This window comes from Mobula birostris, chromosome 22, assembly GCF_030028105.1.
Source record: "Mobula birostris isolate sMobBir1 chromosome 22, sMobBir1.hap1, whole genome shotgun sequence".
Taxonomy (NCBI): Eukaryota; Metazoa; Chordata; class Chondrichthyes; order Myliobatiformes; family Myliobatidae; genus Mobula; species Mobula birostris.
In genome coordinates this window covers 21942478-21966603 of record NC_092391.1, presented here as the reverse complement: position 1 = coordinate 21966603, position 24126 = coordinate 21942478, and the positions used below count along the sequence as shown (strand labels likewise).

The 24126-nt window shown below is 42.7% G+C and overlaps 1 protein-coding gene across 5 annotated transcripts in view; it reads right to left on the bottom strand.

The window, feature by feature from the left end:
- Positions 1 to 24126, bottom strand: part of gpsm1b (G protein signaling modulator 1b) — a 279264-nt gene that overhangs the window by 148029 nt on the left and 107109 nt on the right. For all 5 annotated transcript variants that reach the window (XM_072240285.1, XM_072240286.1, XM_072240289.1 and 2 more), the window contains 2 exons: positions 14215 to 14436; positions 10710 to 10845 (listed from right to left, as the gene is read on the bottom strand). In XM_072240285.1, coding sequence (XP_072096386.1) covers positions 10710 to 10845; positions 14215 to 14436 — 358 coding nt within the window. The remainder of the gene's footprint in view (positions 1 to 10709; positions 10846 to 14214; positions 14437 to 24126) is intronic.

Here is a 24126-nt window from a genome sequence, read left to right as displayed (position 1 = left end):
AGTTTCCTCCTCTCAGTGCTTTCCAACCGCACCCATTGCCCCTGCTTAGCCAGGGAGACAGCCTTTGCACTTCCGTCTGACTCTTTTTGTCGCCACACTCCCTCAACAACCATCTTCCTTCATTCTGGAATTGTGGGCTTGTGTCAGGGGGTCCACTTGTCACCCCTGCCCCGTTAGACTTACCCCACAATGTCTCTGTGCCCAAGGGCTGCTGTTGCTTGCTGCACTGCATCAGCTGTGGTCCATTTCCACCCAGTTGAAAAGGTCCGTGCAGCGTTACTGATAGTCTTGTTGTGAGAGTCTTCGAGTGTCATCTGTAGACACATCTTGGAACACTTGAATTCCTGTGTAAGGCCAGTGAAAGGTAGTTCACGGATTCCTTTACCAGAGAGACTGATGTTACTAATACGCCTTGGAACACCAAGTCACTTTACAAACGACGTGATGGTTCACTCAAGCTTCTTCACGGTTGTTAGCGGGACCACATCGACAGTGAGTGGCCACATCACCCGGGGTAGGAGTTCAAACTGTAGGCACCAGAGCTTCCGTTTTCTAGGCAGCATGGTCTCGTTGATGTTATCCAGGTCGTTGGCAATGTGTTGCTTTATTTAGTTGTTGCACCTGCTCTTTGTCCATGAGGCTGGTATTGTACCACCTACCACGCTTTTGACAGGTTGCTCAGACACTGTTGGAATTGGGTTATTACCGATGAAGAACTTTTTGTTTTTCAGCATTCCCTTGACTATGGAGATACTTGGTGACTTGCTGGGTTTGATTTTCATTCTGGCCCACTTGATGATTTCCTGCAGCTTTCCAAGTAGTTGCTTGGTGCATGCTCCAGTAGTGGTCAGTGTTGTTATATCACCTTAACAGGGGAAGACCAAGTCCCACACTTGCTCTTTCACCGGCTACCACCCACCCTGAAGTCATGGTAACCACCTCCATGACCACTGTGAAGGCCAGGGGTGACAAAGGGCAACCTGCCATAATGCCTACTTTCAGTCTCTGCCATATTGTGGTAAAATCTGCTGTGGTGAAGCACAATTGCAGGTCTTGAAAGTACAACTCCACCAGTGTTGTGATGGGCTCTGGTATCTGGAAGAAGTCAAATGCTTCCCAGAGGAATGCATGGGGAATTGAGCCGAATGCATTGGCGAGGTCCAGGAAGATCACATTGAGATTTCTGTTTGGATCTGGTGCCATATCATGCTTGTATGTTCCAAACACCCGGAGATCCCTGGAATTCCTCCCTTCTGTACAGATATATCAATGTATTTGGTTCTCTCCAGGTAGCCAAAACATGTTACTTGCCTAAACATGTATTATTGAAAGTGAAAACCAAGTATATTTTACAAATTTAAAATGTTTAACTTTTATTTATTGTTACTTAGGCAGATAGTATTTTTGAGGCAAGATCAAAAGCCAGTCAGAGAAGGACACATCATAAAGCACAGACCAGAGAAGGATATATTCTACTCATGATGCAAAAATTAAAGGAGGCAGATCTGAGTGAGATGACGTGGAGTTACTTCATCAGAACTCTCAATTCACAACAATTTAGATTTAAATCATACCTTTATTATGGGAAATATAATTAAACAGCTTAGATAGAAATAATAGATCTGAAAGGCTTTAAGATGAAACCCTTTCATAAGCTAAAAATCAGAGACATGGAGAAGTAGTTCTAGAATTTTTGGTCTGTGCTACTGAAGTGTTTAAAATCATGAGGGGCATCGATAAAGTGAATGCACTGTCCTTTTTCCAGGGAAAAGTAATCAAAAATTAGAGGGCACAGGTTTGAGAGGGGGTAAGTTTTAAAAGGGACTCAAGGGACAACCTCTTGAGTGGCCAGTCAATAGAACGAACTGCCAAAGGAAGTGGTTGAGGCAGGTACATTAACAATATCTAAAAGGTACTTGGACCATGTACATGGGTAAGAAAGGGTTAGAGCAGGGTTTCCCGAAGTGTTTTATGACATGGACCAATACCATTAAGCAAGGGGTCTGTGGACTCCAGGTTGGAATCCCTGGTTTCGAGTGACATGGGCCTAAAGTGGGCAAATGGGATTAAGTTAAATGGCCATCTTGGTAGGCTTGGACAAGTTGGGCAGTAGGGTCTGTTCCCATCATTGTCAAAACAGACAAAATACAAAGGTGTGCGCAGGCCAGCTCCAGAAGAACACAGAAATTTCAGGGGACAGTGCAGATGAAGGACATTCAAAGATTAAAATTAATAATTTAGAAATAAGTTATTAAATTATTATCAAATTGACTTCAAAACGAAGCTATTTCGGGAATCAACGTAGGAATGTAGAATTCACAGAACTTGCTCTGAGTTCAGATACCATCACTGGGTAATGTCTGAAGCTTTGTAACATGGGAAGCCAGACTAATGCTGTAATATCAAAGTCTGGTGAAAATCAAAGCTTGGGTAACAAATTCAGCAACAGACAACTGAGGAAAATCTACATAAAACAGCATTGCACGGGAAATGTTTAGAGAGATATGGACCACATGCAGATAAATGAGACTACCTCAGTTAGGCAGCTGGATTGGCATGAACAAATGGAGCCAAAAGGCCTTCCTCCATGCTCTATAGCTCTCTGATTTTCATAAATGATCAGATCTTGATCCTTCCTGTTCTTCGCCAAAGGGATATCATTAACTTCCAAATCTAGTTTGTTAATATTTGTGTCTCCCTCATGTCTTCCCGCTACCTAATTACAATCTGCACACTATTCAACAATAAATAAGCAGCCATTTCCTCTAGATGACCATTGGGAAAGCCCAAGCTACTGCCATTTTTAATCCAACATACAACCTGTGTCATCATTTTTCCTTGTCACTTGCTCAACCTTACTCAAGCGAAACTTTGATTATTCCCTCTTGGCTGGGCCAATTCCTGTCTATTACTAACACTTCTTTCAATCCCCTTGACATTTCCTGTTTACAATGTAATCAAGTGTTGATGCCTCCAAAGCCTCCGTATCTATTTTAATCAACGTCTTTCTTTGAGTTTTATTTTCCTTCCAATTGGCCTTGAATGTAGCAAATCTCCCACTTCATCTACACATCCCTATAAAACTGCTCCAAAGGTTTAACAGCTTCATCTTTCATCTCTGGAACTCGTCCCAAAACCTTTCTTCTTTTCTTAGAACAAACCTGTCAAAATCCATGTGTTCCTCACTGTATCACAAAATGCTGTTAATTAATGTTTCAAGAGCATGGCACTTAAAACAAATCTTCCCTTATCAGATACTGTGTGGTCAGTTATCCTGAATGATTAACAATTATAGATAAATCTAACACATTATCTAACTAGAAATTATTTCAAATGTTCTTGAGTTGCTGAATTCCATTATTTCTTCTCACCAGAAAACTGCAAATGTTGCTTTCTAAACAACGAAAGACTTCTAGCAGTGGTCTGCTAACTGATGCAATAAATTATAATTATACATGGCAACTTATCAGATTGAAATTAAACTCAGAAAATTCTGAGATCATCTATCTGCTGGTGCTCATCCTACAGAGATAACAAGTATGGTTTCTATGGTTCTGAATGAACACTTCTGCAAGACGCCAAAGAAGGGGCTGTCTCTCTCCCACCCGCTGAATCAAAATAAGACTGTACAATCCTTTAATTGATAAGAGTAGTACAACTGACTCTGTGTAATCTCTCAAATTATAATGGACTTGGAACTATAAAGACCAATTGAATTAGACAGTAATGTCACTAAATGGCAATACAACACAAGTAGATATCAGTTTCTAAATTTGCTTGCAATGGGAAAGATACCAAAAATTAGGACATTCATACTGTTGTCTCCATGATTCTGCAGAAAAATAAAATTTAAAGTGACGTTCAAAACTTGAATATGTCTTAAATCACTTTACACTCAAGTCAGTGCTTGTGCAATATTGTCATGGTTGTAGTATTGCTTTGAAAGATGAGATCACAACAACCTCCCTAAAAAGCAAAGTTAAGATGGCGCTAAATGGCAACTCCTTTTGTCATCTTTGGAAACAGCTCGATTTCCATCTTTAATATCTTTATTTTTCCCTTTCAGGGTTCTTTTGAAGACCCTGACCCGAAGTTACATGCTGACTTTGGTTCTTTGTGGGAATGGCACCCGATCTCGTGGTTTCAAGGCTGGCCAATGTTTGGCACGCCAAGGGTTCAGCCTGAGAGGCCGGCTCGAATTCGGAAGCCTAAGATCTCGGGGCTCTGGAGACAGGCGGATTGAGGGTCGGTGTCACGGCAAGAGACCTATTCGTCATCGGGGGAGATCTTAACGATCTTCAGTAACAGAGTTCAAGAAAAGTGAGGTAATGGACTTTTAACATTGTAAACCAGCAAATTGCTTGTTATGTCTCCCCGCTTGCTGGGAAGTGGAGGCACCTTTTACTCCCTATTTGGGAGAGAGAGAATCTGTGGTGCGTCAAATGCCGGGTGTAACGTGAAGTCTTTGGGGTAACTGCAAGTCTATGTCTTTGCTATTGCTTTACTCACGCTTGAGTGCTTGGTGGAGGTGCCAATGTTTGCTTTTTTTTGCCAGTGGGGGGAGGGAGGGATTGTTGCTCACTGCTGCTTACGTGCGGGGTTCTTACGTTTATCTGTCGTTCATTCTTTGGGGCACTTCTCTGTTTTTGTGGATGTTTGCGAAGAAAAAGCATTTCAGGATGTATATTGCATACATTTCTCTGACATTAAATTGCACCTTTGAACAGCAAAACTTCAACAATCTGACAGTAAGTTTCAGTGATGATCGGTGAGGTTAAATATTGATCAGAAAACAGATGACATTCCCTGCTCAACTTCAAGTAACAAGAGGATAGAGTGAATCATGCATGCTTTTTACCCTCAGGTTGAGTAAGAGGTTTAGGTTTCACCCTAAACCTCTGACAAGTTGTCAGGTTTAGGGTGAAAGGTAAAATACTTAAAAGGAATCTGAGGGGAAACTTCAAGTACAAGTGTGGAACGAGCTGGCAGCAGAAATGGTAGATTCGGGTTCAACTGTAATATTTGAGAGAAGTTTGGATAGGTACTGTACATGTGTGCAAGTCTCTATGAGCACGCTGGGGAGGTCAAAGCCCAATGTCTGTGAGCCAGAGTCCAAGTCTGAGTCCACTGGAGGCCAGAGGCCGAAGAAGACAGCCTGCCCTAGGGTCAGAAGATGGTTTATGCACGGGTGGGAGTGAGGAACTGGGATTGCTTTGCTGTTCATTGTCGCTTGTATTCTTGGGGTGGCATGGTGGCATAGTGGTTAGCACAACGCTTTACAGTGCCAGAGACCTGGGTTCAATTCTCGCCACTGCCTGTAAGGAGCTTGTATGTTCTCCCTGTGACACGTGGGTTTGCCCTGGTGCTCCAGTTTCCTCCCACAGTCCAAACACATACCAATTGATAGGTTAATTGGCCATTGTAAATTGTCCGGTGATTAGGCCAGGATTAAAATCAGGGGATTGCTGGATGGTGCATCTCTAAGGGCCAAAAAGGCCTATTCTGCACTGTACCTCAAAATAGATAATAAAAATATCACATGGAAGAGAATGCAATTGACTAGAGATAGTTCGAGAGAGCATGCATGGCCTTGTGCACGTAGGAATGACTCTGAAACTGCTTAAGCATGACTATTATAAAAAAAACTGAATTTAATTAAATGCCATCCTGTACTTGGTATTTTTATTTGTCTGGACAGAGTAAATGTGTAAGATGAGCAAGTTGTGGAGGCTATCCTCACAACCAACAGCACATCATACAAAGAGTAAAATGCCATCAGTAGTGTTCTGCATTGGTGCAGTGGATTTTCTCCCCCCCCACCCCCCATCAACAATGCCTGAAGTTACCCTTTTGACACCAGTAGAAGGTTATGAATGCCAAACATAATGAAGGTGATATTGAAGAGAATAAATAACTATCACCATAGCTACACACTGGACACCCTCCACACAAGCTACATGAATTATTCACATGGTCTTTTTCAAAGAAAAGAATTTCCAAGTGTTAGTTGCCCTTGATTCTCCTTCCATTTTAGACCACCTATGTTTTTAATACTGTGCAAACGTACGGGAAGTTTATCTTTAACTTTTTGACCTATTGTTATTTGAAAAGAAAAAAAATGTTTAGGCATTTCATTGCTTTACCTTTTTTTTGCTGACAGTTCTGAATAAATCACATCAAATGGCTGAGGAAAACTTTTTTTAAAAAAAAATTAGTACAGCCTGCTCCAGTTTAAGTTTGCAAAGAGGCAGTTTACGCATCCAGCTGGAATAAAGACTCCAACTGGATGTTACTAATTCCAAAACATTTTGAGATACAAGGAAGTGGAACATTGCCAGGTTTATAATGTTACGACGGCAGTGGCCTCCAGAGTTGGGTTTAAAAGTTCAAACTGAAAGTACTGGATGCATACAAAACAAGACTTGTGCTTGGTCATCTATTACACACGATGTACATTTACAATGCACATCATGTTGCATCACACATCAGCCTCCTTCTAATTGGAAAGAGCTTTAAAGATTGAATGACCCACTTTTGCTTTGTACAGTAATTGCATTGCAGAGATGTTTTAAGCAACAGGCTTATATTAAGATGCAATATGGGGCATCTTCATCTTCAGTAGGCAAACATTAACTCTGCCACTGGGGATGGGGAAAAAAAGGCCAAAATTTAGTTTTATTTTTGGGAATACTGATGATGCAGACAAATGACTTGAAGTGGATGTAACGGGAGTGACGTAGCCATGGTGACATGCAACTCCATGCCTTAGTAAACAATTAGACAAATATCAAGGACTGCCTTGATAACACTGGACAACAAAGATTTTGCTCAATCAACACACATCAAAGTTGCCATCTCTAGGAAGAGGTACAGTCGACGTTTTGGGCCGAAACCCTTCGTCAGGACTAACTGAAAGAAGAGATAGTAAGAGATTTGAAAGTGGGAGGGGGAGGGGGAGATCCAAAATGATAGGAGAAGACAAGAGGGGGAGGGATGGAGCCAAGAGCTGGACAGTTGATTAGCAGAAGGGATATGAGAGGATCATGGGACAGGAGGCCTAGGGAGAAAGAAAAGGGGGAGGGGGATCCAAAATGATAGGAGAAGACAGGAGGGGGACGGATGGAGCCAAGAAACCTTTAAGTGTATCTTATGAATTTGGGGCTGCTGATCATGAAAATCACCATGAAATTTCCCTATCACGCACCATTTTTAATAAACTTATGTTTATTATTTCAATTCATAATTCAGGTCAATTAAAATGTTGCCTACAACATAAAATGGAAAGTTTCCTATCTTGTCCAGGCATGCTTGGGCACGCTTAGGCGGCACAGCTGCTGCATGGCAGGACAGGTTTTAGTAATAATTATTGGGTTCAGGACTGTAAGGATGGAATTTGCTATCACCAGGCACAAAAATTTCTCTGAAGAATTTTGATATTTGAGATAGATGCTTCCCAGAATAACTGATGCCAAGATTAAGGAAAGCATTTTTGTCGGTCCACAAATCAAACAGGTCATCAAAGACAGGCAATTTGAAGAATTTCTAGTGGGACCGGAGAAAATCACATGGAAGGCATTCAAGGAAGTTGTTGAAATTTTTCTCGGCCTCTACAGAGCACCAAACTACATGCAGCTGGTTGAAAGCATGCTTTAAGCATATAAAACCATGAAATGCAACATGTCACTAAAGATTCATTTTCTGCACTCCCATTTAGACTTCTTCCCTGCAAATCTTGGTGCTGTTAGTGACTAGCATGTGAAAGGTTTCACCAGAACATTGCGGACATGGAGAAAAGATACCAAGGCAACTGGAATCCATCAATGCTGGCGAATTATTGTTAAGCGAGAAGCTTCAGACACTGAGTACAAATGAAAACCATTAACAAAATATTTTTAACTTAGTTGAACAATCCCTTGACTACTCGTAATTAATTAAAGAAGAAAACTTAAAACAAAAATTTACAATTGAAGTAATAAATAGATTTCAGTCTAGAAATAGAATCTGTTGAAGATGATATGAAGAAAGACTGGATGAACTGGGCTTGTACTTGTTGGAATTTAGAAGATTGAGGGGGGATCTGATTGAAACGTATAAAATCCTAAAGGGATTGGACAGGCTAGATGCGGGAAGATTGTTCCCGATGTTGGGGAAGTCCAGAACGAGGGGTCACAGTTTGAGGATAAAGGGGAAGCCTTTTAGGACAGAGATTAGGAAAAACTTCTTCACACAGAGAGTGGTGAATCTGTGGAATTCTCTGCCACAGGAAACAGTTGAGGCTAGTTCATTGGCTATATTTAAGAGGGAGTTAGATATGGCCCTTGTGGCTACGGGGATCAGGGGGTATGGACGGAAGGCTGGGGCAGGGTTCTGAGTTGGATGATCAGCCATGATCATAATAAATGGCAGTGCAGGCTTGAAGGGCCGAATGGCCTACTCCTGCACCTACTTTCTATGTTTCTATGATAGCAATCATCTCGAAGTGAAGTTTAACTCTCTAAAGGATGCCTTGGTAGAATCAGCAAAGTCAGTGATTCCTAAAAAAGAAAGAAGCACAAAGAATAAATGGATGACAGATGGAATCAAAAATCTAATGTAAAAAAGGAGACGGAAGAAAGCAAATCCTATAGAATATAAGTCCTTAGATTAAAAAGTTAAAAGCTTATGTCAAAAAGCCAAAGAAGAATGGTTAAACCAGGAATGTGAGCAAATAGAAAGAATCCCTATTACTGATCCAAAAAAGTTACATCAACAAATCAAGAATATCACTGGTAAAAAGCTCCTCTGTCCTACAGGTGGGTGTTTGAAAGCAAAGGATGGTACCATTATCATGGAAAAAGATGAGATTATGAACAGATGGATTGAGTATATTCAGGAATTGTTTGAAGACGATCGAGGCAAAAAACCAGAAATTAAGAAAAACATTGAAGGTCCAAGTATTTTAAAATCTGAAGTTCGTAGTGCAATAAGATGAAGAAAGGAAAGGCAGTAGGTCCTGATGAATTAGTAATAGAACAGATTATCGCCCTTGAAGATCATGGAATTGAAAAACTTACTGATTTAATCAATGACATTTATGGGACTGGAATAATACCAGAAGAGATGAAAAAAATCAGTATTTATCACTCTTCCTAAGAAACCTGGAGCAACAGAATGTGAATTACATAGGACCATAAGTTTAATGAGTCATATCACCATGATACTTCTAAGAGTTTTGATGACAAGAGCTAAAAGTAAGATGCAAGCTGAAATAGGTAAAGAACAATGTGGTTTTGTGAAAGACAAAGGTACAAGAAACGCAATATTGATGTTAAGGATACTATCAGAACGAGCTATTCAAGTGCAAAAAGATCTGTTTTATTTGTTTGTTTTATCGTCTACACAAAAACATTTGATAAAGTAAAACACAATAAGTTATTTGAAATATTACAGAAAACTCTAGATCTAGATTCGAAAGACCTCTGCCTAATCAGAAATCTGTACTGGGAAAAAACTCCGCTGTAAGAATAGATGGAGAAGTGAGTCAGTTTACGAAAATCAAGACAGGCGTTAGACAAAGGGTGTGTTTTCTCCCCTGATTTATTTAATGTGTACAGTGAAACAATATTACAAAAAATAAGAGACATCTTGGGAATCAAAGTTGGCAGTGAAAACATCCTGCAGATGACACTGTGTTAATTGCAAGTCCGGAGGAAGAACTATAAAACTTACTTGATATAATTGTTGAAGAAAGTGCAAAAATGGGTCTATCAATTGCAAAAAGACAGAATGTATGGTGATATCTAAAAAGAAGGAGAATCCTATCTGCAGGCTGAGAATAAACGGGGAAGACATAAAACAAGTACAGAACTTTTGCTAGTCAGGAAACTAGAAGCTACTTAGTGACATCAGATGACAGGTGCGACATGGACATCAAAAGAAGAACAGGGATGGCAAAGGACACCTTTACAAGAATGAAGAGTATACTGACCAATACTAAACTAGGCATGACAACCTGCCTCAGAGTACTGAAATGTTACGTTTATCCAGTTATGTTATATGGCTCAGAACGTTGGACAATATCTAGTAACACGAGGAAACGAATTGAAGCAGCAGAGATGTGGTTTTTGAGGAGGATGCAAAGAATATCACAGACAAAACAAATATCTAACGAGGATGTCATGAACAGAGCAAACACAGAAAGAAAAATAACGTATGAGATCATGAAAAGGAAACGTAACTTCATTGGACATGTAATTAAGAAAGAGGAGTTAGAATGCACGGTAATTATGGGAAAGATTTAAGAGAAGAAAGCAAGAGGAAGACAAAGACAAATAATGATGGAGACAGCAGCCAGAGAATTGGAAATGAATACCAATGAATTGATTCAGTTGACCCGAAACAGGAGTGTGTGGGCCATGGCAGTCAAAGCTCAGACTGGGCATGGCACCTGATGATGATGATGATGATGATGATGATGATGATGATCTATTGCAAAGCATCAGCACCATTATGCAGTTAAACACATTATATTTAATAGAAGTTAATTTGTTGTTTCTCCAAATTCCTACGTGATACAAGTAGTCTGAAACTATATTTGTGTTCATCTTCAAGCAGTCTATCATAAACAAAAAAAATTCTGAGGAAGCAACACTTTCGAAAAAATTTGTTGTCCAGTGTAACTAAATCAATCAGCCCATGAATCAAACACTCGATCAGGAAAATAACATTACCTTATCATTTTGTTCTCTCGAGATGTCCAAGTGTCTCTGACAACAAGCAATAGCTTCATCAAAGTTGCCAAGAATCTTCAATGTATTTCCAAGATTACCACTCGCTTTTGCTTCACCAATCCGATCCCCAATGGTTCTTTTGAAAGACAGATCAATTTATCATTACTGTACAAATGGAACCCAGACAAATTGAGCTTTTTTATGTAAAATTCCATTTAATAGTACTCTATACAAGGATCTACCAGCTGGATTCTCGGTAGGCTAGTGAACCAGGGCATGGTGCTGTGAAATAACAGCTTAAAAATATTGTGCCAGAGCTTCCCATGAATTTGTAGCAAGACCAGAAAATCACAGAAACACCAAGCTCTATTTTACTGAAATGGTCATTTTATGTAGTTTTGAAATATTCATTGAATTGGCAGATCTTATCACATTATCTTCAGTGGCAGAAAAAACATACTTGTCCCCAAAAATCCACAAGCACTCTTTTCAAAAAGCAATCCATTTAGCCAAGCAACACACACAAAACACGGGAGGAACTCAGCAGTCCAGGCAGCATCTATGAATGGAAAAGAGTGAACAGTTGATGTTTCTGATCAAAACCCTTCATCAGGACTGGAGAAAAAAAGATGAGGAGTCACAGTAAGAATGCAGGGGGAGAGGAAGAAGCAATACAAGGTAGTAAAGTGATTGGTGAAGCAGGGAGAGGGAGAGGGAGAGGGGTGAAGTAAAGAGCTGAGAAGTCAATTGGTGAAAGAGACAAAGGGCTGGGGAAGGGGGAGTCTGATAGGAGAGTACAGAAGGCCATGGAAGAAGGAGAAGAAGGAGAAGGGGGAGGAGCACCATAGAGAAGTGATGGGCAGGTAAGGAGATATGGTGAGAAAGGGAATTGGGAATGGGGAATAGTGAAGTGGGCGGGAAGGGCGGGGTGTCATTACCTGAAGTTCGAGAAATCGACGTTCATGCCATCAGGTTGGAGGCTATCCAGATGGAATATAAGGTGTCGCTCCTCCAACCTGAGTGTGGCCTCATTGTGGCAGTAGAGGAGGCCATGGCCCGATGTGACAGAATGGGAATGGGAAGCAGAATTAAAATGAGTGGCCACTGGGTGAGTAAGGAAAAAGCTGTTTGGTGGTGGGATCCCATTGGAGATGGAGAAATTTGTGGAGAATTATGTACTGGACGCAGAGGCTGGTGGGGTGGGAGGTGAGGACAGGAGGAACCCTATCCCTGATAGGGTGATAGGAGGATGGGGTGAGAGCAGACATGTGAGAAATGGAAGAGATACAGGCGAGGGCAGCGTTGATGGTGGAGGAAGGGAAGCCCTTTCTTTGAAGGAGAAGGATATCTCCTTAGTTCTGGAATGAAAAGGCTCATCCTGAGAGCAGGGGATGCTATTTTTACAAGTAACAGGGCAGGAAGAGTTATAGCTTAGGTAGCTGTGAGAATTAGTGGATTTATAAAAGTTGTCAGTAAATAACCTGTCTCCAGAGACAGAGACAGAGAGATCGAGAAAGGGGACAGAGGTATCTGAAATGGATGAGGTAAATTTGAGGGCAGGGTGGAAGTTGGAGGCAAAGTTGATAAAGTCAACCAGCTCTGCACGGGTACAGGAAGCCAGCCTATTCCAGTCATGCAATTTTTTTCCCTTCAAACTAGACTAATTTTGATTTTGAAGGCTCTTAATGAATTGGTTTTCACTACTCTCTCAGGCTGTGAATTCCAAATCCTAATCAAATTACACGAAAAAAAATACTTCCTTCACCTCACCTCTGATTCTTCTGTCCTGAGACAGATGACCCACCGGTCACTGGAAGATACTTCACTTCACTCTATCTAAACCATTCATGAAATTGAAATCTCTTCTTACCTTCCTCTGCTCCGGGAATAATCCCTGCTTCTATCTCCAATATCAGTACTGGAACCAACTGAACAAATTTTGCTTGTACTCTCCCCAGACCTTCACATCCTTCCAGCTTGTTACTTTTAGAGATTTGGACACATGCCTATTCTTGCATAATGTTTGTAAGTATCATTTAGTTTATACTGATTTTCCTCAGTCACTCTGCCTCAAACTATCACAACTATGTTTTCCGCACTGAATTAGGTAGAATTTACTCAAACTCTGAGATGGAAGTTTCACAGAACATGTGGTCAGTATAGCACTCAACTAAAACCGGTCATTCCACCAGCTCACTCAAATCTTTGCACTCTGACCTCAGTGGAATTTGAGAACAGAGAGGAAGTGAACAACAAGGGGTTCCCCAATGATCCCAGCCAAGTGAAAAGCTCAGGGTACAGTACCTGCAGGCCCACTGTTTAAGCAGTAAAAAAATTCATGTATTTAACTCTGTTCATAATTTGAGTGTCCTTGATTTGTCCTTTAAACTATGCAAGCTATTTGCCATTGTCAATAATTTACTTTTGAAGTGATCGTTTATAAATGTTTCATGATAATTACCAAGTTCAGTCTGAAGTAAATTTTGTGGTTTTCAAGGGCAGGTTAATTTGAGCTGTCAATGAAATATAATTCTTCCAGATTTTTCCAAGAGGACTAAATGTAAGAAGCTCCAAAATGAGTTAATACAGTTACATCACAACAAAAAATCTGTTTGCATCTTCTCAAAATTGTCTTAACATCTCTCTCCCAATATGTGTTGCCTGAAGACATTCCAAGAGATATTTATCAGTTACCAAATACACATGGACTAAGATATTAACTATCCTGTGCTATCACCAGTGGGATCATCAGTTGATCTGCCACCTGTCTTCAGGAGTTTTGGCCCGCTTATAATCAAGACTCCCTCGAGGTGGTGGGCCAGCAGTGCTAAAGCACCACCTCCCACTGGTGAGCTTAAAAACTTGGCATCTGCCTCTATCAGAGTTGTTGGTCACTTCCATCCAACAGATAGTCTACTCTTCAGGTGTCTATGCAACTACTGAAGGGTTTGCAAGATATGTATACACTGTCTGACTATCTGCCCCTCTGGACATACTTGGTCCACACCCATGCTGATCCTTTCTCTGTTGCCTCAGCTACAGCCCTGCTGGTTGACTTGATCTCCCTTCTAGTGAAGCCAAGGTCACGCAGCCACTTCTGAACACAATAAACCCACGGCAGCCTACTTCGAATAGATAGCATGAGACCTTCCACTCATATGTATCATATGTATACTGTCATTTAATCTAACACCCTAATCACATAGTGTTACTATGATAAATCCAATCCTAAATCTTCCAGTAAGTAAACAAGTGTGGAATATTTCGTTAAATAAACAGAAATGGAAGACTTTCAAATAATTGAGTATATTATATATATACATCATAAGGGGTTTGGTAAATTCTGCTTACAGCAAGTATTAGGCACACGTTGGTGCTTTTGGTTTATTTCCCCTCACATTACATCGCTCTTAATCTCGCCCTTAACCAAGCAGGCTGGCGAATGAGTTCTCTGCGCTTCAGGTTGCTTATTATGTTTTATTTGTGCTAGTTTCACCCAACTCACCTGGCTAGGGTTAGATCATGCTTGTGGTATTCCAGAGCCTTCGAATATTCCTTCAAGTAAAAGTAGGCATTACCCAGCTGACTGTAGATGGCGCTCAAAGTCTTCAAGTCCTCTGTTCCGACCTGCACAGCAGCTTCAAAGAAGGCCACTCCAGCCTTGAAATCTCCGGCTTTGCACAGTCGTTCCCCTTCCAGGGCAAGCTCAAGACACGAAGCCTCCATCCTGTCATTACAAAAAGATGCATACAATTAATTACACATCATTGCACTCCTTGTTAATGTACAGCAATTGCATCATCCCTCTCTGAGGTCATTAGTTATTGCTATAATGTTCCACCTAATCCTATTACACATTCCAAACACAGAAGCTTCTTGTGATGTGGCCACTCACTTTCACTGCTATAACAATGGCCTACCCTCAGCCCTGCCTCAGCTCAGACACACTTTCATACACCTTTCCAGCTTTGTCTATTTGTAGGGGTTCCCAACTGGGGTCCACGGAACCCTTGCTTAATGGCACTGGTCCACGGCATAAAAAAGTTTGGAAACCTCTGGTCTATTACAATGTTCTCCTTGTCCATTTTCTATCTTCTATACATATTGTTACGTACCCCGTAACTGGGTTGCCAAACCAGCAGAAATGGATCACTCAGTTGGAGTCTGGATTACTCGAACTAAGAAAGTTTTATTAAAGAAACAAGCAACACAGTACTCTAATCAAAAGGATAATAAATGCAACAGTTCAGCAATGATAAACAAACATGTGCACAGAATTAAGATAACAGGATCAATCAAGCTCTATTGTTGGCTAGGGGTAAATGACCAGTTTCAAAGTGACGCAATGTTCAGTTCAATTTAGTTCAGTTCAGTTCGCAGTAATCGCTGCCGTGGGAGATGGACAGTGTGGGGGAAGGAGAGAGAGAGCAAAACGAATGAATATTCAAAACGGCTTCCACACACAGACCTTCGCAGTCAGCTTTCGGGCGAGTCCTTTGTGATGTCATCTGAGGTCACCGACCGTGACGCCTCCGTTTCCAGATACGATCATTTCTCTGCGATGAACCCGGCACCCAGGCAAGAGTGGACACACACCAGGTTCCCGCCGATCGTGCCTTTCCACCCTGGGCGTCTATGGCTTGATCCCACGATCAGCCGTCCACGAACTTCCCACCGGCTTGTGGGAGACGCACCGCTTCCAGGGTCTCGTTACCTCGGGGTGTCATGTGTGTCCTGCCTTAGCGAACCTGTCCCTTTTTATCCCCCTGCTGGGGTATCGCCTGTCCATCACTTCAAACAGTTCAGGGTTCAAAGGGGGAGCCGATCTTGACAGCTCTCTTTCCGTTCCTTCAGTAACATCTCCAAATGTTGCTCCATTGTTTTCCTTATCTCTCTCTCTCCTGAAGACAGGTGGCAGACCAACAGCTAACATCTTAATCTATGTGTATTCTCGTCACACTTCCCCCCTTTAAGGATTTTTACCGGGGTAAAAATAACAAACATGAATACATTATTTGATACACACAAAAATAAATCTTTACCAGCTATTTGGCTAATACAGCGAATTTGAAGTTGTCAACACCTGACAGACAGTCAGCCATCACATTTTCTGTTGCTTTTATATGTGTTATTAATAATCCTTTAGACCAGGCTCCAACTTAGCAAACTTCATAGTGGCCAAAAACACTGATGAATTGCGATCAATGTAACCTCTCATTGGGTTTCGTCCCCGCCCACAATAACAAGGGGCGTCCCATTCCGACTTAGTTTTCTCTCGCAAGGGTTTAGTAGGAGGGGGAGGGGTAGTAACCGCAGAGTTATTGCAAAATTTCCTACAGTACCCCACCATCTCCAAGAGCCTTCTGAGGGCCCTCTTGTCTGTCGGGGTTGGGATGTCAGCAATAGCCTGCACTATAGCTTGCATCGCTGCCAGCTGCCCCTGTGTCACCACAATTCTCAGGTAAGTGGCCTTCGTGTGGCCGAACTCATTTTTTTCAAGGTTCACTACCAAGCTGGCTTCAGACAGCCGTATGACATCGCCAATACACACCTCTGGGTTCGTCAGCCCTTTAGTCACTGAATTACTCATTCTATAGGTGCGGTGCTCGCTAGGCCGGCCTAGTGTAAAAAACACCACCCAACATCCCAGTTCTTTGCATCGCCTCGGGACAATCAACCACATGTGTGCAAGTCGTTTAATTACTTCTCCTAAAGAGTCGCTTTGTTCGGGGATTAAGGGAGAGACCTTATCAGCAGAGCTGGCCAAAACAATAGCCTTCTCCCATCTGGTCGATACCATACTCATCTTTTCAAAATGGTTTTCTTCTCTTATCAGGGGGACCCTAGCTTCATTGATTCCCGCACTAACACCGACTAGGTTTGTTAGCATATCAAAAGCCTATGACCGTCTCAGTTTGCGTCGGCCATAATCAATAACATCCTTCCTCCGGTGCGGCCGGTAAACCTCTTTCATGATTCCACCAACTGTTTCCTCCAGCACCGCAAAATGTCCACCGGGGGGTACCTTGTGTGCCAGGTTAAAAATCTCATCCCCATAACTCTTTTGCACCGCCCCCCATTCCTCATCTGCGGGTACGGTACTTGGTTTCCCTTTCTTCCTTAGCACTTCCTCCTCCACACAATAGCCTACTAGTTCCCTTGTTAATTCTGTGTCAGAGAGAGCTGTCTCTGCCAAAACCATCAGCCCCTCGTCTCGCTCCTGCGCCTGCACAAATTCTTTCCTGGCTAATGCTAAGTCTGTCTCAGCTCCCTCACTACCTCTTGTCTCACTACACTCCTTCTTTTCACTTTCTACCCCCTTCTCGTACAAGGCTGGCAGAAACGTCTCAGCTAAATTTACTACCGCAGTCCCGTGATGAACCTGTGAGTCCATGGGCAGGGCCTCAATGCTGGCAGGCTGACCTGTAATCTCACTGCTGGGAACACGATTCCCCCGGCAAGGTCATTACCGAGCAAGACTTCCACGCCTTTCATCGGTAATTCGGACCTCACCTCGATCGTGACTAGTCCAGAGACCAGGTTGCTTTGTAAGTGTATCTGGTGCAAAGGGACGGCCTCTGTCCCTTCCCCAATACCTTTGACCTTGACCTCCCCAGTCTGGGTCTCTGAGCTAAACTCTAATACACTCTTCAGTATTAGTGACTGACACGCTCCCGTGTCTCTCCAGATCCGTACTGGAACTGGGTTTAACCCCTCCTTCACCGACACCAATCCGGCCGAGATAAACCTCTCGCGCCCTTCCTGAACTTTGGCAGACCTGTCCTGTCCTAGCAGTTCGTTTACCAGCTCGATACAGCCAGTCAAAATCACCGTTTTTCCTTTTCCCGTCTCCTTCTTTGGGGCAAAGCACCTGGACGCAAAGTGTCCGACTTCCCCGCAATTATAACAGACGACCCCAGGAGACTTCCTACCAGACTGCTCCCGGTCCACCTTATCCTTCTCACTAGTCCCCGGCTTACTTTCTGACTTTTCTGGCGGACTCTCCCCGCCGTCCTGACTACCCTTCTGGTAGCCTTTACTCGGGGCAAACTTCATTTTATGCGTCAACGCATACTCATCCGCTAACTTAGCAGTTGCGGCTAACGTGGCTGCCTCTTTCTTATCTAGGTAGGGTCTCATACCCTCAGGGACACAACCTTTAAACTGCTCAATCAGGATCAGCTGTAGCAGTCTGTCATAATCCCCCTCTACCCCCTGCGAGGCGCACCAACGCTCACAATATGTCTGCATCTCACGGGCAAACTCTAAATACGTGCGGTCCCACTGCTTCCTCGCATTCTGGAACCTCTGCCGGTATGCCTCCGGGACCAACTCATAAATCCTGAGGATGGCCTCTTTCACCACCTCATACCTCTGGGCATCTTCCACGGACAAAGCTGAGTAGGCTTGTTGGGCTTTCCCTTTCAGTACACTCTGAAGCAAAACAGCCCACTTATCCCTCGGCCAGTCCTGATTGGTAGCAACTTTTTTGAAATGGAGTAAGTACCGATCCACGTCGGTATCGTCAAATGGGGGAACCAGCCTAATCTCCTGGGTCGCCCGGAACCCTCCACCCTGGTTCGGCACGGGCCCCTGCTCTGCCCTTATCCTTAACTTCTCCAGCTCGAATTCCCTTTCCTTCTGTTTCTCCTCTCACTCCAACTGTCTCTCTCTCTCTCTCTCCCCTGCCTTTCTAACTCTCTCTCTTGCCCTTCTAACTCTCTCTCCTTCTCTTCTCGCTCCAACTGCCGTACCCAGAACTCGTGCTCGAGTCTCAGTTTTTCAAGCTGCACCTGTACCGCGTCTCCGGCAGGTTTTTCAATAGACACCACCTCCAGCTCGCCTTGGGGAAACACACCTTTAGATACATAGTGCTCTACGATAGCTCTGTGTATCTCCCCTCTCCTCATTGTCGACTTCCCCTTAGCAAGATTCAACCGTTTGGTCACAGCTACCAATTCCGATTTCCTGGCATCCTCTAATGCCTCCAAGGTCGGTGCCTTTATAATTTCCTCAGCCTCCATTTCTGTTGTTTGTCTTTTCTTTCTTTCGGGAATTTTGACCCAATTTACTCCGTCCCAAATTTAGCGTTCAAAATCGCGGACGAGAACCCCACTTATGTTACGTACCCCGTAACTGGGTTGCCAAACCAGCAGAAATGGATCACTCAGTTGAGTCTGGATTACTAGAACTAAGAAAGTTTTATTAAAGAAACAAGCAACATAGTACTCTAATCAAAAGGATAATAAATGCAACAGTTCAGCAATGATAAACACACATGTGCACAGAATTAAGATAACAGGATCAATCAAGTTCTATCGTTGGCTAGGGGTAAATGACCAGTTTCAAAGTGACGCAAAGTTCAGTTCAATTTAGTTCAGTTCAGTTCGCAGTAATCGCTGCCGTGGGAGATGGACAGTGTGGGGGAAGGAGAGAGAGAGCAAAACGAATGAATATTCAAAACAGCTTCCACACATAGACCTTCGCAGTCAGCTTTCGGGCGAGTCCTTTGTGATGTTATCTGAGGTCACCCTCCGTTTCCAGATACGATCGTTTCTCTGCGGTGAACCCGGCACCCAGGCAAGGGTGGACACACACCAGGTTCCTGCTGATCGTGCCTTTCCACCCTCAGCGTCTATGGCTTGATCCCGCGATCAGCCGTCCAAGAACTTCCCACCGGCTTGTGGGAGATGCACCGCTTCCAGGGTCTCGTTACCTCGGGGTGTCGTGTGTGTCCTGCCTTAGCGAACCTGTCCCTTTTTATCCCCCCGCTGGGGTATCGCCTGTCCATCACTTCAAACAGTTCAGGGTTCAAAGGGGGAGCCGATCTTGACAGCTCTCTTTCCGTTCCTTCGTTAACATCTCCAAATGCTGCTCCATTGTTTTCCTTATCTCTCTCTCTCTCCTGAAGACAGGTGGCAGACCAACAGCTAACATCTTAATATGTGTATTCTCGTCACAATATCTATTTGAACTCATTCAAAACTCCACTGTCTACTTTGTAACCTGCATCATTATTGCAAAGTAATAGTTTGTATTTATAGAATACCTGTCACAAGACAACTACAAAATAAAAATCAGGAGTATTGTAGAATAATATTCCACATTACGAGATATCAGAACAGGTGCCCAGAAGCTTCAGACATCTTGGTTTTGAGGAGATGAAGCAGTTTAGGGAGGTGATCTTCAGTCACCAAGGAGGAATAACCAGAAATAGTCCCATTTTAAATATAATTTCCAAAACCCAATTTAAATTTTCATGATTGTGATGCTGTACTTGACCCTGAAATGGCATTCAACCATAGACCCTCCCTGTTACTCACAATTACTTTAAATAGGCATCAGAGAACTCGGTTTGAGAGCTTTTCAGCAGGATCCAAAGCTATTCCTGACATGCCTTATTTTCATGACAAAGGAAATGGGCAGAGAAAAAAACTCTCAATCTTTCATTTCACTGATCAGAGAAGCATTTCTAAATCTCAGCATGAAGATAAGATAAAATAATCACATTTGTCAACATAAAAAAAGGAAAGCTTTGAAGAGGAGTTAGTGTATACACATATGCCAGAATAAAAAGATGAGGGGGTGGCAGGGTAGGTGATAGGTGAATCCAGGTGGGTGGGAAAGGTCATGGGCTGGAGAAGAAGGAATCTGATAGCACAGAAGAGTGGTGCACCATAGGAGAGAGGAAAGGGGGGGGGGCCCCATGGGGAAGTAATAGGCAATTGGGAAGAGGTGAAAGGACAGAGAGGGGAGTAGAGAAGGGGTGGGAAATTTGGTTATGGGAAGGAGAAAACAACGTTCACGGAATCGGGTTGGAGGTTACCCAGACGGAATAGAAGGTGTTGCTCCTCCACCGCGAGTGCCTCATCATGGCACAAGAGGAGAGCTAGCTGCTCTTTTTTATCTGCAACACTTGTAGCACACGGATCAAGACTGAATGACTCATACGAGGTTGCAGAGACACTTCCTCCACTACGGGAACATCATCCTAGAACCTTGTGCTCAAGACTTAAAGATGTGTGTGAAAAAAAAATTGAATTCAAGACAGAAACATCTGCATGACCTTTCGCCTTCTACGAGTGTTAACTGTTGCAAAATTATCCAACAGCTGAACCAACTGTATTGACAATAAACTGGACTGATCTAAGAACACTGAGGCTGTCTACAAGAAGGGTCAGAGCCGTCTCTATTTCCTGAGGAGACTGAGGTTCTTTAACATCTGCCGGACGATGCACGAGTCTGTGGTGGCCAGTGCTATCATGTTTGCTGTTGTGTGCTGGGGCAGCAGGCTGAGGATGGCAGACACCAACAGAATCAACAAACTCATTTGTAAGGCCAGTGATGTCGTGGGGATGGAACTGGACTCTCTGATGGTGGTGTCTGAAGAGAGGATGCTGTCTAAGTTGCATGCCATCTTGGACAATGTCTCCCATCCACTACATAATGTACTGGTTGGGCACAGGAGTACATTCAGCCAGAGACTCATTCCACTGAGATGCAGCACTGAGCATCATAGGAAGTCATTCCTGCCTGTGGCCATCAAACTTTACAACTCTTCCCTTGGAGGGTCAGACACCCTGAGCCAATAGGCTGGTCCTGGACTTACTTCATAATTTACTGGCACAATTTACATATTACTATTTAACTATTTATGGTTCTATTACTATTTATTATTTATGGTGCAACTGTAACGAAAACCAATTTCCCCCGGGATCAATAAAGTATGACTATGAATCTCTAAATAAGAAAGATGACAAAAATCGTAAGAAATAGTGGATGGATTTTGTATCATGATGACGATGATGAGCAGGGTAGGGACAACACACCAATTATGCTGATTAAATTAATCAGAAAGCAGAGTTGAAATCTATATGCTGACTATACACACTTCTCTCCTTTCCTTCCCAACATCTCAAGAACTTGTGCTCAAGCAAACTGGCATGACTCTCATCAAACATCATCAATAGTTCAAAAATGTCCAGAAATTCTATCTTTTGTGACACCCTGCACGGCAATGTCAAGTTTCTACACTGTGGTTAGAATCCAAAACTATCATGATGGAAACAGCAAGGAAGAGGGGAAGAAGAATCACACCACAAACAAAATGATTGGTGTCCTGCAGGAAGGTTTTGGCCCAAAATGTTGATGCACTCTTTTCCACAGAAGCTGCCTGGTCTGCTGAGTTCCTCCAGCATTTTGTGTGTGTTGATTAGTTTCTAGGAATTGGTGGACAAAATGCAACTGTTTTCGTGAATCTACAGTGCACGAAGCAGCTGGTTCTCATTGCTCTCAGAGACCACACAGTAATCATTAAATAGTCTTAGTCTGAAGGTTATGCCCTTGCTGTACCATTAAACGCTATTACGTTAACACCTGTTACTTGTCACGTATGCTAGCGCATCAAAATAAAACTGGTAAAATTTACAAAGGCTCTTGGTAGGTTATCTAGTGCCAGAGGAATACTGCAGCCTCGAATAAAATAATGCATATGCTTTAATGATAGGGTAACTTCGCTGCATAAAACTGAGAGCACAGAAACTGGCTACGTAGCCCAATCACACTCATTGGCACTTATGTTCTTTGTGAGCCATTTGCCATACGTATAAAACCACATCAAGAGACATTTCTATTCCTTTCTCAATGATGATCTTACCAAGATTTCCTCTTAAAGACATCTTTAATTTCTCCATATAGCAGAGCACCACCTATTAATCAGAGAATGGAAGTAGGCCCTTTAGCCCATCAAGTCTGTGCTGGCCATCTTGTGCCATCACCAATCTTCCACTCATTCAACTTTACTCTCCCCATGTTCTTGTCAACTTCCAATTCATAAAACCATAAGATAAAGGAGCAGAATTAGATCATCTGGTATGTCGAGTTTGCTCTGTCATTTCATCATGGCTGATCCAGTTTTCCTCCCAATCCCAATCTCCTGCCTTCTCCCCATATCCCTTCAGGCTCTGACCAATCAAGAATCTATCAACCCCAGTCTTAAATACCCATAAAGACTTGGCCTCCACAGCCGTCTGTAGCAACGAATTCCACAGATTCACCACTCTCTGGATAAAGAAATTCCTCCCCATCTCTGTTCTAAAAGGACGATCCTCTATTCTGAAGCTGTATCCCCTGGTCTTAAGACTCTCCCATTGTAGGGAACATCCTCTCCACATCCACTCTTTCACCATTCGATAGGTTTCAATGATGTCACCCTTCATTCTTGATTATAGGCCCATAGCCATCAAACGCTCTTCAAATGACAAGCCATTCAATCCTGGAATCATTTTCCTGAAGCTTCTTTGAACCCTCTCCAGTTTCAGGACATCTTTTCTAAGATAAGGGACCCAAAACTGCTCATAATACTTCAAGTGAGGCCTCACCAGTGCTTTATAAAGTCTCAGCATTACATCCTTGCTTTTATATTCTAGTCCTCTTGAAATGAATGTGAACAACACATTTGCCTTCCTCACCATAGACTTAACCTGCACATTAATCTTCAGGGAATCCCGCACAGTTATTCAGATGACCCTTTGTGCCTCAGGTTTTTTTTGTATTTTCTTTCCATTTAGAATATAGCCAACCCTTCCATTTCTTCCACCAAAGAGCATAACCATACACTCCCCAACACTATGGACCATCTGCCATTTCCGTGCCCATTCTGCTGATCTGTCTTCAAGTCCTTCTGTAGCCTCTCTACTTCCTCAAAACTACCTGCCCCTCCATCTATCTTTATATCATCAGTAAACGTTGTAACAAAGCCATCAATTCCATCATCCAAATCACTGACATATAATGTAAAAAGAATCCGTCCCAACACAGATTCCTGTGGAACACCACCAGTCACTGGGTGCCAACCAGAAAAAGCTCCATTTATTCCTGATCTTTGCCCTACCCATCAGCCACTGCTTTATCAATGTTAGAATCTTTCCTGTAATACCACGGCTTTTAACTAATTGAGCAGCCTTGTGTCAAAGGCCTTCTGAAAATCAAAGTACACAACATCAACCAATTCTCCTTTGTCTATCCTGCTTGTTATTTCTTCTAAGAATTCCAACAGATTTATCAGGCAAGATTTTCCTTGAGGAAACCATGGTGATGACGGCCTATCTTATCATATGCCTCCGAGTACCCTGAGACTTCATCCTTCTCAATTCAATCAATTATCTCCACCACTGCAGAGGACAATTAACTCACTAACCACTCTCTGGGTAGGGAGTGTGGATCCTGGTGTTTATGCAATCCATGTGTTTGAAGTCATGAATGAGGTATAAAACTTGCTGCTTGTGGCCTTTTTATTAAGTGATGCAAGAACAAAGAAGGGCCAGGAGCAAAACACTCAATGGTTGTCCTCTACAAAAAAAACTCCAACTAAAAAGATAACATTCCAGTGCTAACAATTAACCTATAAAATAACTAG